At 50.9% G+C, this 15,677-nt stretch overlaps 1 protein-coding gene across 1 annotated transcript in view; it reads right to left on the bottom strand.

The window, feature by feature from the left end:
- Window positions 1–15,677, bottom strand: part of CELSR1 (cadherin EGF LAG seven-pass G-type receptor 1) — a 139,369-nt gene that overhangs the window by 21,397 nt on the left and 102,295 nt on the right. The window contains exons 6-8 of the mRNA XM_036760838.1: window positions 4,607–4,764; window positions 2,819–2,982; window positions 1,406–1,531 (exon numbers count right to left, since the gene is read on the bottom strand). Of these exons, the coding sequence (XP_036616733.1) occupies window positions 1,406–1,531; window positions 2,819–2,982; window positions 4,607–4,764 (448 nt within the window). The remainder of the gene's footprint in view (window positions 1–1,405; window positions 1,532–2,818; window positions 2,983–4,606; window positions 4,765–15,677) is intronic.

Here is a 15,677-nt window from a genome sequence, read left to right as displayed (position 1 = left end):
TGACCCACAGGAATCCAGGTGACACTCCAGGCCAGTGACACACCAGCTGTCCGGGCCTCCTCTCCTCCCCAGCCCCAGAGACCAAAGGAAAAGCAGCCCCCCGGGTCACAGCGGCCATCCACCAAACGTCCAGGCCGGCTTCCTCTAGAGGGAAGCCGAGTCCCACTGGCCCTTCACTGTGATTTCTTGCTGGGGTGGACCACAAACAGCCTTCATTTTCCTTGGCAGAACAGCCCACCAGCCCCATGATGTTCCCAGCGGGGCCGGGCAAGAGAAGGCCTCCAGCCACTGACCGCCCTGAGACCTGGGGCTCCCCTGGCCCTCCTGGAGCCTATCACCTGACTGTTAAAATGGGGAAAACCAAGGGTTTTCCCGGCCCTGGCCCCCAGAGCATAGTCATGAGAATGGAGGGGGAATGAGAGAGAGCTGGGAGAGCGCCAGCCTGGGAGGACGGCGGCCAGGGTCTGAATCCTGCCTCAGACACGGGTCAGCCATGTGGTTCTGGGCAGGTCACGGGCCCTTGGGGAGCTTCAGTTCATTCATCTGGGAAGTGGGGGCAGGAACATCTCATGTCACAGGGCTGGAGACAGGTCCAAATGAGATAACGTATGGTGTTGTAACGGGGAAGGAAACCGGGTCCTATACCCGCCAAGCCAGCAGGCTTCCCCCTGCACCACACACAGTGCCACCGTCTGTGCTGGGGAGGCGTCAGCAGAGATGCCAGCTAGGGCGTCTACAAGGGGTCACTGTGAGGAGGCACCACTGACCAGCGAGTGAAATGTGGTGGTGAAGATGGACCTGAGGGACAGTTGGGCCAGACACGGCTCCCCTGCGGGAGAATGGGAGTGGGCAGAAGGGGGGTGGGTTTGTCTCATCTGGGGATGAAATTACTTCTATTATCATTTTGAAAATCACTCATGATAGAGACAATAGATCTGTCTTGGCCACTCAAGGCCAAGTCAGAACAGTGTCCAGAGGAATAAGGGACAGGCTTCAGAGGGGTAGGGACTCCCTCATCTGGCACCAATGCGGGATGTCCCAGAGTGCGGCGGAGCCTCACTTGGCTCATCACTAAGGGGAGGAGACTGAATTAAATAAGCCTGTGCCACCTGTGACATTCTCTGTTCTCTTCTCCTAAGTCCCCACTAGTCCTGACATCCCTTGTTCTAAGTCCCCACCAGCTCTGACATCCCTTGTTCTAAGGTCCCTCCCAGTTCTAACATCCCCTGTTCTAAGGCCCCTCCCAGCTCTGATATCCCCTGTTCTCAGGCCCTCCCAGCCCTGACACCCCCTGTTCTATGCCCTAGCTCTGACATCCTTAGTCTAAGACCTCAGAACAACACCAGACCCATCAGCTCCTCCCAGTCCCAGCATCCCTCCCCATTGCCCCAGGCCTAGGCCTTACCCTGCTCACAGTTCCTGCCCCCATACCGCAGGGGACAGTCACAGATGTAGGTATTCCATTTGTTCACACACGTCCCACCGTTCTGGCACCAGATCTTGTCACAGTGGTTCTCCTGCGCCGCACAACCTGCCAAGGACGGGCACGCTTTTATTCCTGCACCATGGGGCCAGGACAGATGCCCTCTCATCTAGTCCCCGCCACGGGCATGCTCTCTCCTGTCCTCCCTGCCAGCCTGGGTGGCTGCAGCGGCCCAGGTGACCATCACTCCACTGGCCAGATGAGCAATATGAGGCCACACCAGCAGCAGGGTCCCAGCATGGGACTGGAACCCAGGTCTTCTGAATTCTATTTCCAGGGTCATCTGCCTATGTGGCGTTTACTCTTAACTCCAAACCCAGTTATTGGCAAATCCTGGGACCGTGACCAGAGAGAAGTGGGCCCAGCTGAACCAATCCCTGGCCCCTCCAAGAATATGAGTGAAAACTGAACATGTTACGGCTTCCCTGCCCGGCCCTGGGGGGCGTCATCCTGGCCAAGACTGGCCTGGAACCTTCAGGGTCACCAGGAGCTTCCCAGACACAGCAGAGCAGGGGGGAGGGGGCAACGCCTTTGAGTCAGGCAGTCCTGAGCTCCAGACCTCCCTGGACCACGTTCTGCCTGGGTGACCCCCGGAGGCCCACTCCTCTCCCAGGGACACGCTCCAGATGACAGGGCTGACGGCAAAGGGAAAAATCCTCCCTGGGGAGCAGTTGTCACGACCACTCCCTCTGACACTTTGTGGTTTAACGAATGCCTCCTTTGCCATGTGCTAGCATGGAGGGAAAAGCAAGTATGATTGAGCCCACTGGACAGGTGACCAAGGCTCAGTCACAGAAAGTGAGCTGCCCAGGGTCATGTGGCTAGGAAGCACCAGGCTGACACTCGCACCCAGGGCTTCTGACTCCAACTTTGGCTTTCCAGCCACAGGATCAAAGCCAGACCGACCTCAGGGGCCACTGAGTCCAGCCTTCATTTTATAGATAAGGAAATTAAGACTCGGCGAGAAGTGGCTTGCCCTAAGTGGCAGGATTTGAACCTGGGTCCACGCACCAAAGCTTTTCCCACTATACTTCATGATGGCTCCATCACCATCCTGGCTCCATCACACCACCCTAAGAAAAAGCTCTGCCTGGGGGTAGGGGAAGACCTCTGGGAGTGTGCTGCCTACTATACACCAGCCCCCTCTCTCTGGAGGTCCCAATGGGTGGGGAGACAGAACAAAGCAGGGCATGCTCCGTTCAGCGTAGTGCAGTGAAGGCTGCCATGTTGGAGGGTGGCTTCCTCAGCGTACCCCGGCCATAGCTGCGTACCCATTTTCAGTCTGGGCCGCCTGTGCCCTAGGGCCCCCTCGGCCAAGAGAGAGAGTGCGAGTACCCGCTCTGGTGCCGTTGTTGGCGATGAAGCTCTCCATGTCGATGGCCTGGTTGTCGATGGAGAGGTTCCTCATACATCCGATGAACTGCCTGTTGTGCACTGGGAAGTCCTCGGGCAGGTTGGGGACGCCCCCGAGAAGGAGGGGGCCCGTCAGGTCCAAGGACCTAGAGAAGCAAAGGCAAGCATTTGTACAACATTGGCCCTGCTGGGGTCATGGGAGAACACCACTCCCTCACTCCAACACCTTTTGTGGAGAAGATGGGCACCGAAAACCAGCCGTCAAAATGGGCAGAACCCAGCCAGAGAAGCCCTCCAATATTCTGGCTGTTGCCATCACTAGCATTAACGTTCATGTATTAATCATTAGAGTTAAAATAACCCACATGATCAGGCCCTTCCCTTTCTTTCCAACGCTATCACCGTTTGTAAGGCACTGTGCATTCCACGCTGTCTTAGGCAGTTGTTCTGCCCAGAACTCAACATCTCATCTCCCACCTCCAGACATTTGCCCAGGCTATCCCTCCTAAAAATGCCTTCCCCCCTCATCTGTCTCTCTACCTCCTTGGCTTCCTTCAAATACCCAGTGAGAAGCTATGTACCCTAAAGTATTCAGTGCCTAGAACCCGCAGGCGCTTAATAAACATCATTCCAGTTCACTCAGGGTCTGCCTCCCCTGGATACTGGCTGCTCCTGTCAGGTTTCTCTCCCATATCTATGTGCATTTCTCCATCCCGGGTGTGTCCCACAGAGGACAGATGGACGGTAAGTGCCTTGAGGAGGGGCCATGCTGTGGTTTCTATCTCTGGGTCTCTAGAGCTGAGCATACCTCTAAGTGCCCAATAAGTGTTTGACTGTATTTTAATTTATGATCTGTCGTCATAAGACTTAAAAATGGAAGCTAACATTGCCTTTTGGTCCCATAGGCTTTAGCGCTAGAGGGACTGGGGGCTCAGAGGTCCCCTCAGACAGCCCTTATGTTTTAGAGAAGTCTGTGGTCTACGGTACGTTAGCACCCGGCCTTTGGGCGCCAAGTGCTGCCCCCCCAACTTCTGAACGAGGTGGCCATGCTCTATGACCCCCACTTTGAGCTTCAATCCTGGATACAACCAGGGGGGTTGGGCACCTGGGTGGCGGCACCTTCTGCCGCCAGGCCAGAGGAGGGCACCAGCCTATCTCCCACCTTGCAGCTGCCTGATGCAGGGGAAGCCCCCCAGAGGCCCAAGCCCTCGGCTTAGGTGGGCATCATCCTCCAGACGTCCTGCCTGCTTGGAGGCTGGAGGGGCAGGGAAGCTGACCTAGGCTGAGGCCCCAGTAAAGGGGGGTCAGGATCGCTGCAGCCTTTTCCTCCCTGGCAAATCCTGCCATGCTCTCGGCTTCAGGATCAGACAGAGAGTGGGAAGGGACACTGAGTCCATGCCCCTCATCTGAGGCACAGAGAACTTTGTAAAGGACGTGCCAAGGTCATCCAGGCCCTGTGACTCCAAAGGCAGCCACAGCGCACCTCCTTCCCCTGGAAATGTGAGCGCTTAGAGAGGCTAAGCCTGGGCCAACAGGCTGTTCTAACTCTGTTGATTAATATATGAATATTAATGCTAGTAAAGCAACATCCCAGAGAATATTGGTGGAGGGCTTTTCCTGCTGGGTTCTGCCCATTTTGACAGCTGGTTTTCAGGAGCTGGTCCCAGCCAAGGGCCCCTCTGCCCATCCCCATCCCTCCAGCCTGGGCGCTGGCAGAGGAAAAGCCCCCTGATGGCTGCCTCCATCCCAAGGGCCCGAGGGAACACTTACTTCTTGGATCCTGTCTGGGTGCCCTGGGCAGCACAGCTGTAGTTGGCCAAGAGGCCCCCAAAGCGCACGGCCACGGCTGTATCACAGTCATCCACAGACACCACAGCCACCTTTTCTCCAGAGGGTCCGTGAGGAATTCCCAGCCTGCCGATGTGGGGCTGTGGAAAAAGCAGAACCAGAAGCCCCAGAGATTTAAATTAGTCATGGAAAGTTAGAGTTAGGATGGGCCTGAGAACAGGGGATGTTAGAGCTGGGAGGGCCCTTAGAATAGGGAATGGCAGAGCTGGGAGGGGCTTGAGAGCAGGGGATGTCTACACTGCAGGCCTAATGACTAGGATCAGCCTGGTCAGGTGTGGCCCCAGGGGAAGCCAGGGGTTCTCCCCTAGACAAGAACAATCCTGTTCCAGTAAACAACAACAAATCCTCTTCACTTGTCAGAGAGAGAGAAAGATGAGGTGGATGGGTGGCATCCAGCACCCATGGAGGGACAGCAGCCTGGGCATGGGCTGGGAGGGCCGCATCAGGAGTCCACTGGTTGGACTGGATAGTCCTTGCAGCCCCTTCTGGGTGTCAGATGCTCAGGTCCAAGGAGGAAGCAAGATGTTCTGGAAGGAGGGAGGTGGGGCACCTGTTCCCCCAATCAGCCCTGCCTCAGTTTCCCTCCACTGACTCCTCACGGCTCTGGCAGGTTCCATAAGAGACACAGCCAGAAAGCGCCATTCTCGCTCGATTCTCACAGCATGCCTGGGAAGGCAGGACCCCCTTTTCTCGATGGGACGCTGAAGCCCAAACAGCCCTGTCGGCAGGAGCCTGGCACACACTCAGGACACACGAGGGGCTTCAGACCAATGCCGGGGGGTCGGTGGACAGGGATTTGTTCAGGGCCACAGGCTGGCAAGGATGGAGGGTGGGAGGGGAACCAGAGTTCTCTGACTCAGAAGCCAGGGCCCTCCTGGCTGAGGTCAACGGGCCACCCCCAGCCCGTTCCTGACACCGTGCACCCCCAGTGCTAGGTGTGCCCGGCGCACAGGGAGCCGTCTCCGAGCTCCTCCAAGCCCACCATTAGCCAGCAGCCACCTTGTAATTTACATTTTTGGGGATGGGTATCAGACAGGGAGAGGAAGGGCCTGGGAGCATTTCAGTTCAGGGAGGCTTTAATGAAGCTAAGCTCCTGTTTACCAAATTACAGTGGTGAGGAGACCGCTGCTAGACGCCGCCAGGAGAGAGGGCGGGTGGGCAGCCGGAGGGGCGCCAGGAGCCGGGGGCAGTGGAGGGCAGGGGAGCAGCCCCGAGCCAGGCCCAGGGTGGGGGCTGATCCTCGGCCACTGGACAGCACCCTCCAACCCCGGTGTGTCCTTGGCTACCCATGGGACGCTCGAGGATCTCGGGGTTCCCTGACCTGGCTGCCAGAGCCTGCCTTCTCTCTGTATCTGGTACACTCATGCTACCTCCCCACTTAGAATGGAAGCCCCTTGAGGGCAAGGGTCAGCCTGGCTTTTTCCTTGTGTCCCCAGAGCTGAGCCCTGGGCCTGCTAGGTGCTTAATAAATGCTCACTGATGGCTGGGTCATGGCTTTCGCTCTACAGCTGGAAAGGCCCCTGGCCGTCACTGACTGCCCCCCATCTTACGGAGGGGGAGCTGAAAACCAGAACAGTTCAAGGTCACACAGCCAGAAAACAGAAATCAATCCCACAGCATTTATTTGAACTGGGATTTGAACCCAGGCCTCTGCCTCCCAATCCATGCTCTTGCCACAGGATTGCTGACCTCACCGATGTCCCAGGCCCCAGGGTGGTCATCTGGCTGAAGCCAGGAATCCTCTTGGCAGCAAGTTTGAAGAGGGGACCCAAGTCAACGGAGTGACGTACTCCCAGACTCATGGATTATCCGTCAGTCCAGGGATGGGGCAGTGCCTACTGACCCCCCAAATGCACTTGAGAAATACCATGACTGGTGACCTTCCCCTGCAGGCAAGGGAACATTGACCAAAGTTGCAGAACCTCAGGCCTGGAAGGGAGTCAGCTTCCTTCTCCTCCCAGAGAAGGTGGGGCCCGCCTGGAGTTAAATGGGGCATATGGGGCAGCTGGAGGATGCAGTGCACAGAGCGCCAGGCTTGGAGTCAGGAAGGCTCATCAGCCTGAGTTCAAATGCAGCCTCAGACACTTGTTGGCTGTGCTACCCTGGCTAAGTCACTTCACCCTGTGTGCCTCAGTTTCCTCATTTGTCAAATGAGCTGGAGAAGAAAATGGCAAACCCCTCTGGTACCTTTGCCCAGAAAACCCACAATAGGGCCATGAAGAGTCAGACAGGACGAAAATGACTAAGCAACAACCACAAAAATGGGGAACGCGCCATCATTCTCAGCGGCTGCTTCAGTCAGGCCTCCAGTGATGAGACACTCCCTGGTTCCCAAGGCCACCCAGCCCACTTCTGATCAGGAAGCTTTCTTTCCAGCGCTAGGCAAAGCACTGGAGATCAGAAAGGCAGAACCAGCCTTGCCCTCTAATGGGGAGACCCTGGGGGATGGCGACCACGGAGGGGAGGCCAGGCTGACTGTTCGAGGGCCGCTCCCTTCATCCCAGGCTCACTAGGTTCATCAGCTCTTACACCTCCGTTCAACTCTGTCACATTCACGGACTCGTTCAGCCATCCCCAGATCGATGGGCATCTACTGGGGTCTTTGCTTCCATGAGAGGTATTACTATAAAGATTTCAGTGCACAGCGGGGCCTTTCTTTTTATCACTTATCGTGGGAGTCTACATCCAGCAATGGCTCTCTCCCTTGGTCAAAGGGTATAGCTATTTGGGCCACTTTCTTCACGTAATTCTAAACTGCCTTCCACAATGGCTGCACCAATTCACAGCTCCACCAACAATGCACCAGTGTTCCTGTTTTTCCAGAGCTCCTCCAACACTGACTACCCCCATGATTTGTCTTCGTTGCCAGTTTGCTGGGTATGGAGTCAAACCTCAGAGTTATTTTAATTTACATTTCTCCTATTATTAGTGGTTTGGAGCAAGCTAATTTCCTTCACAAGCTACAGTTACTAGAAAGCTGTTCCCTTTACTAAGCTCAAATAGGATTTCCTAGAATTCTTCCCCTCATCCCTGGACAGAGTTCTGCTGTGTCCTGGCCAGAAACGTGGGGAGAGCAGCCCACAGGAACCCCCTGACAGAAGGCACCCTTGCCTCCCAGCGTTTTGGGGCCTGCGGAGATCCCTCCACAACAACAGCCCTGGCAGGGGGCAACGTGGGGGTTCTTAGCCCCTTTGGAAGATGAGTGAAGGCTCAGAGACGGGAGTGACTTGCCCAAGGTCACACGGAGAATAGGCTTTGAAAAACCATTTTGTGAATTGAACGGAAGAGCCAAGAAGAGTGGGGCCCAAGAAAGGGCCGGGGCAGGGTCGCTGTGACTCGGGGGACTCCCGAGGGCGGGTCCTGCTTCTCCATCTGGGACCTTTGCCCTAAGCCTGGCCAGGGTGTAGGACCTGAAGCAAAGGGGCCACTGAAGGCTTGGTCTGGGCAGCTGGACTGGGAAATCTACAGGGCCGCCAGGGGGCAGTGTGGGGCAGCGGGAGGAGCGCTGATTTGGAGGCAGAGATGGCCATCTACCTGGGTGGCCGCTGGCTGCCTCAGTTTATCCCTTTGTAAACTGACCCTAGATCAGGAGCTGGGCAGGTCCTCAGGTTCTGCTGAGTGGTGGGTCCTCTGCCTCCAGGGCCAGGGTTCTGGACCCTCCCTCAGTTTCCATGGATGCTTTGATGGTCTGGTGAAATGGATGGTACCTCTGCTAGGGCAGATAGCACCCCTCCATGTCTTCTTCCTCCTGAGTGCTCTGAATCCGCAGGAGGGGACAAACCTGATGGGCTGATGGCCTCCCTGGGGCCTGGGGCTGCCCTCAGGCTCTCCTGGTGTCTCTGGTCTTGCTGGGTGCCTGGCCCACACCTTTTTTCCCACTCCTTTAGATACAGCGCACATGATCCCCAGGCCTGCCTCGCAGGACAGGCTCTGGCCCTGGGGTCGGTGGATGGGACTGGGCTGGTCAAGTCCCCTCCTCTACCTCCAAACCTCAGGCTCATCCCCCACCAAGAAGCCAGTGTGTGGCCAGGCTCCAGAAGCCAGGGGGATGTCCTGCAGCCTGCTGCCCTGGCCCAAGCAAGGCCGTACTGGGGGGCAGGGGAGGGGCAGTGAGAGCCACGGTGAGGAGTACCAGGATTGGAGTTTCAGTTTCATTCGGCAGCCAGCCAGGCTTGGAGGACCCCAACCTGAACCTCCTGAACCTCCTGGCCTCAGCCCAAGCATGGGTGCCAGCCCAAGAAGGAAGGCCCTTGATTCCCGGCAAAGCTGGGGAGGCTGGGAAGCTTATTCACTGCTGGCTGGGGCAGTCTCTCAACAGGCACTGGCCCCCCTGCAAGAGGAGTCAGACCTCTGCCGAAAACGAATACAGAGGAGGACAAATAAACCAGCAGGGGCCAAAACCCTGAGACATTTACAGCTGGGAAAGGGGAGGGAGGAAGGGGCAAATAGCAGGCCGGCCTCACGGCCCTGGAGGAAGGTCGACCACACTGACCAGCACCACTGAGCTGGGCGGTGGTCCAGCTGGGCTGTAAAGTGGGCCTTGTGGCCCCGCACTGACTGGCACCACTGAGCAGGGCAGTGCGCCGCATGGCCCTGGAGGAAGGGCGGCCACGCTGACAAGCACCACCGAAGTGGGCCTCGTGCCCCGATGCTGACCAACACCACTGAGCCGGGCAGTGGTCCAGCTGGGCTGTAAAGTGGGCCTCGTGGTCCTGCACTGACTGGTGCCACTGAGCCGGGCAGCTGTCCAGCCAGGTATAAAGTGGCCCCTCTCCCCCACCAGTGTTGGGGGCCTGTGGTCAGAGAAGGTGAGGGAGGTGGGGGGAGGGCAGGGGAGACCCAGTCAGGGGGTTCTGGGCTCCAAATGGATGCAGCCCAGAAGGCTGTGCTGGCCTCAGTGTCCTCCTTTGTGAAATGCAGAGGACAATCACGGGGCACACTCAGAGGCCAAAGGCAGAAACCAAGCCCCCACCTCCTCATAGCAGTCACCTAAGGAAGGGCTGGACAAATTGGTCAGTGAACATGATGGAGAAGAACAGGGCCAGAAGAATGTGCACAGCCAGGGAGACACATCAGATTCGAGACCCCCCCAGGGATGAGGACCACAGTATTGTGAAGGAAGGCACCAAGCTTGGTCACTGCAGTGACTGCAGAGGAGAAGGCAGACCCACCAAGGCAGTGCAAGGACATCTGGCTTTGGAGGGGGAGAACCCGAGTTCAAATCCTGCCCCAGCCCCTTCTGCCTAGGGGGCTTCCCTCCCTGGGCCTGTTTCCTCTTTTGTAAAAAGTGAAGACTGGCTGAGGAGCCTCTAAGATCCCGATGCCCACTCTGGGTCTGTGACCCCGGGGTCCCTTCACCGCCCCCCTCTCATTCGGAGTCATTGGGGGTGGCTGACCCCGGCCTTGGGGCTGGACTCCGATAATTGTGGAGGACAGAGTGAGGCTGATGACTTTGCTGTCTTTGTTACCAGGAAGCTCAGGGAGGGAGGGATTGAGCGGGTGTGGCTGGAAACAGCTTTGATGTGTAGACATCAATAAAGGGTGGAAAACATGTTTTTAAAAACAGGGAAGATCATTCTGGGCTGCTGGCCTCTGGGTGCCATGGGGCAGCCCCTCACAGAGAAGGAGCAGGACCACTCGCCTCTTCCTCTTCTGCCCAGGCCCATGGGTCCATTTCCTCCCAGAAGGGTCTCAAGGGGGTGCCTGGGGAGTAGGGGAGGAGGGGACGGGTCTTTCCAGAGAGTGCACTGGAGCAGAAAGGCATTTTCTACTTAACACACGGCTCACATTTCCCAACAGTTTCTCCACCCACTCTGGGACAATGGCCCCGGGAAAGGCTGCAGGGATAGGGTTGCAGTATTGGATGGAGATGGGGCCAGCACTGTGGTTTTCAGGCAATGAGATGCTGACAAGGAGGTGAAGCCCTGGTAGACAAGGAGACGGGCACCACTGGGGCATTGGGATGAGAGTCTTCCATGTCCCTCTGCAAATGAACAGATGGGCTACTAAGGCAGCGAGGGCCTCGGAGAAGATGGAAAACTGGGTTCTAGAGCTGTAGACAGGCCCTGGATTCAAATCCTGCCCATTTGTAGATCCAGCCTTAGATTCCAATCCTGGACATTTGTAGACTGGGCCTTGAGTTTGAATCCTGGCTCTGCCCATCAGTCTCTTCTGTGACTTTGGGCAAGCCAGCATTCATTTCCTCACTTGTGAAATGAAGGGGCTGGACTGGTCAACCCCAGCAAGCCTTGACTGAGCATCTACTGTGTGCTAAGCACTGGATATAAAGATAGGATAAAGATAGGACTTCTGGTGCCAAGATGGCCAAGTAAGGAAGGAACCCTCTGAAGCCCTCCCAACCCCTCCACCCAACTAGAAAACTGCCTCAGAATTGATGTAGGAGCAGGGAATGGCAGGAAAGGTCTGTAGCAAGGTCCCAGAGCAGCAGAAGCAGCCAGCCTCCCAGCAGGGGGCCTGCAGCCTGGGGGCAGTCCAGCCGGGCCCTCCGGTACCAGCAGCCCCCTGGCGAGTGAGCGGTGTGTGCAGCGTAGCAAGGCCCCACTCCCAGCACAAGCCACCAGCCGGGTCTCATCCCCCTGCTGACCAGTAGAGAAACCCTGCCCTGGGGCTGGCCAACAGTGAGACCATCTCCCCACTCATGTCAGCAGAGAGACCCTGTTTCCATCACAACCCAGCAGCAGGGCCCCACCCCTGGGGCAGGCCAGCAGCTAAATCCCACACACAGGCAAGGCCAACAAGGAGGCCCCACTGCCCAGTACAAGCCAGAAGGGAAGCCTACTCTCTAGAGAAAGCAAGCAGCCCGAAGCCCGGCGAAAGCCAGCAGCGTGCCCCAGAGCCCCAGGACTAAAAGCATGGGACCAAAATGCAGAACCAGAGCCAGAGAAAACAAAAAAAGAGCTTGACTATAGAAAGTGGCTATGGTGACAGGAAGGATCGAGGCATAAACAGAGAAGAGGAAAATAGTGTCTAAAACGGCTACATGTAAAGCCCCCAAAGAAAAATGTAATTTGGTCTCAGGCCCAAAAAGAATTCCTGGAAGAGCTTAAAAAGGATTTTAAAAAGCAAATTAGTGAAATAGAAGAAAAATTGGGGGAAGAAATGAAACTAATGCAAGAAAATTATGAAAAAAGTCAACAGCATGGGAAAAGATATACAAAATTCTACCTAAAAAACAGAAATTGGCCAAATGGAAAGAAAGTACAAAAGTTCACTGGGGAAAATAATTCCTTAAAAATCAGAATTGAGCAATGGAAGTTAATGACTCTATGAGACATCAACATATGATAAAATAAAATAAAAATGGGGAAAAAAAGAAGAAAATGTGAAATTTCTCATTGGAAAAACAACTGACCTAGAAAATAGATCCAGGAGAGAGAATATAAGAATTATTGGATTACCTGAAAGGCAAGATTAAAAAAAAAAAATCTTGGACAACATCTTTCAAGAAATTATCGAAGAAAACTGCCCTGATATATTAAAACCAGAGGGGAAAACAGAAATTGAAAGAATCTACTCATCACCACCTGAAAGTGATCCCAAAATGAAAACTTGCAGGAACATCACAGCCAAATTCCGGAGCTCACAGACCAAGGAGAAAATAGTGCAAGCAGCCAAAAAGAAACGATTCAAATACGATGGAGCCACAGTCAGGAGTACACAAGATTTGGCAGCTTCCACATTAAAGAACCAGATTGCTTGGAATATGATACACCAGAAGGCAAAGGAGTTAGGGTTACAGCCAAGAGTCACCTACCTAGCAAAATAAAATACAATCTTTCAGGGGGGAAATGGACTTTTAATGAAATAGAGGACCTTCAAGCGTTCCTAATTTAAAGACCAGAGCTGAATAAAAAAATTGACCTCCAAAAACAAGACTCAAGGGAAACATAAAAAGGTAAAAAAGAAACAAGAATGAGAAAACATAAGAAATTCAATAAGGTTAAACTGTTCATGTTTCTATGTGGCGAGATAATATCTGTAACTCTTAAGAACTTTATTACCATAAGAGCCATTAAAAGAAGTGTATATAGACAGAGGGTGCAGGTATAAGGTGACTTTGATGGGATGATACCCAAAAAACAAAAAGGGGTGAGAAAGAAAACTGCACTGGAGGAAAGGGTGGGGAAGATTTAATGGGATCAATCATCCCACATAAAAGAGGCATGAAAGAGGTATCATACTGGCAGGGAAGATGGGGCGGGTGGTGGGCAAAGAATAAATGTTGTTCTCACCAAAATTGGCTCAAAGAAGGAATAGCATACACACTCAGTCGGATACAGAAATCTATCTTACCCTATAAGGAAGTAGAAATGGATGGGGATAATGGGGGGTGGGGGTAATGATAAGAGGGAGGATAAATCGGGGAAGGTGGTGATAAGAAGTAAAACATTTGTAAGGAGGGAAAGGGGTGGGGATAAACAAGAGGAAAATCGCATAGAGGGAAATACAGAGTTAGTTATAACTATAAATGTGAATGGGATGAACTCACCCATGAAATAGAAGCAGGTAGCAGAATGGATTAGAAGCCAGAATCCTATAACATGTTGTTTACAAGAAACACATTTGAAACAGAGAGAAACACATAGAGTAAAGGTAACGGGCTGGAGCAGAGTTTATTATGCTTCAGCTGAAGCAAAGAAAGAAGCAGGTAGTACTCATGATCTCAGACAAAGCAAAAGCAAAGATAGATCTAATAGGGAAGGAAGGAAAGTACATCTTGCTGAAAGGTACCCTAGATGATAAAGTAATATTGATATTAAACATATATGCACCAATGGGATAGCATCTAAATTTTTGAAGAAGTTGAATGAGTTACAAGAAGAAACAGATAATAAAATTATAGTAGTGGGCAACTTCAACTTTCCCCTTTCAGAACTAGATAAATCTAACCAAAAAATAAACAAGAAACAATTTAAGGAGGTGAATAAAATTCTGGAAAAGTTAGATATGGTTGATCTCTGGAGAAAACTGAATAGGAATAGAAAGGAATATACCTTTTTCTCCACAGTACATGGCACCTACACAAAAACTGACCATGTATTAGGGCATTAAAAACCTCACAACCAAATGCAGAAAAGCAGAAATAGTAAATGCATCCCTTTCAGATCATAATGCAATAAAAATTACATTCAATAAGACAATGGAAAGAGGGATTAAAATTTAATTGGAAATTAAATAATCTAATCCTAAAAAATAAGTGGGTCAAAGAACAAATTGTAGAAACAATCAATAATTTCATTAAAGAAAATGACAACAATGAGACAACATACCAAAATTTATGGGATGCAGCCAAAGCAGTACTTTGGCTGCATATATCTCTATATATTTCTCTAATTGCTTACATCAATAAAGTAGAGAAAAAGCAGATCAATGAATTGGGTATGCAACTTAAAAAAAAACTAGAAAAAGAACAAATTAAAAATCCCCAATTAATTACCAAATTGGAAATCTTGAAAATCAAAGGAAGAGGTTAATAACATTGAAAACAAGAAAACCACTTAACTAATGAATAAAACTAAAATATTGGCTTTATGAAAAAAACAATAAAATAAACTATTGGTTAATTTGATTTAAAAAATGAAAAGAAGACCAAATTATTAGTATCAGAAATGAATAGGGTGACTTCACCACCAATGAAGAGGAAATTAAGACAGCTGTTAGGGGCTATTTTGCCCAATTATATGCCAATAAATTTAACAATCTAAATGAAATGGATGAATATCTACAAAAATATAAGTTACCCAGATTAACAAGAAAAAAATTTACATTTAACACAATTGTACCTGTATAACCTATATCAGATTGCCTGCTGTCTTGAGGAGGTGGGAGGGAAGAGATGGAGGGAGGAAAAATTGGAACTCAAAATCTTACAAAAATGAATGTTGACAACTATCTTTATATTTAATTGGAAAAAATAAAATACTATTAAGTGCAAAAAAAGAAATAAAACACTTAACCCAATTTTAGAAAAAGAATTTTAACAAGACATCAATAAACTTCTTAGGAAAAATAACCCCCAGGACCAGATGGATTCACAAGGATTCACTATCAAGTATTCAAAAAAACAAACAAACAATAAATTTCAATACTATATAAATTAGTTGAAAAAAATTGATAAAGTCCTAAACAGTTCCTTTTATGACACAAATATGGTGCTGATACCTAACTAGGAAGAGCCAAAACAGAGAAAGAAAATTATAGACTCATTTCCCAAATGAATAGTGATGCAAAAAAATTTAAATAAAATACTACCAAAGAGATTATAGCAACATATCACAAGGATCATACACCATCACCAGGTGGGATTTATAACAGGAATGCAGAGCTAGTTCAATACTAGGTAAACTATTAGCATCATTGACTATATCAATAACAAAACCAACAGAAATCCTATGATTACTTCAATAGGTGCAGAAAAAGCCTTTGACAAAATATAGCACCCGTGCCCACGCTAGCAAGCATAGGAATAAATGGAGCTTACCTTAAAATGATAAGTAATATTTATCTAAAACCACCAGCAAGAATTATCTATAATGGGATAAGCCAGAAGCCTTCCCAATACAATCAGAGGCAAAGCAAGGATGCCCATGATCCCCTCTATCCTTTAATATTGTACTAGAAATCCCAGCTATAGCAACAAGAGAAGGAAAAGAAATTAAAGGAATTAGGACAGGCAATGAGGAAACAAAACTATCACTCTTTGTAGATGATATGATGTTAAACTTAGAAAATCCTAGGGAATCAACTAAAAATCACTTGAAATTATTAACAATTTTAGCAAAGTTGCACATAAATTATCAGCATTTCTATATATTACCAACAAAGCCCAGCAGCAAGAGATAGAAAAAGAAATTCCATTTTAAATAACTGTGGACAATATAAAATACTTGGAAGTCTACCTTCCAAGACAAACCCAGGAACTATATGAAGCCAACTGTAAAGCACTTTTGTTTTTTAATAAATAAAGTCAGAT

Source organism: Trichosurus vulpecula, chromosome 5, assembly GCF_011100635.1.
Source record: "Trichosurus vulpecula isolate mTriVul1 chromosome 5, mTriVul1.pri, whole genome shotgun sequence".
NCBI classification, from domain to species: Eukaryota; Metazoa; Chordata; class Mammalia; order Diprotodontia; family Phalangeridae; genus Trichosurus; species Trichosurus vulpecula.
This window is presented reverse-complemented; position numbering and strand designations above follow the sequence as displayed.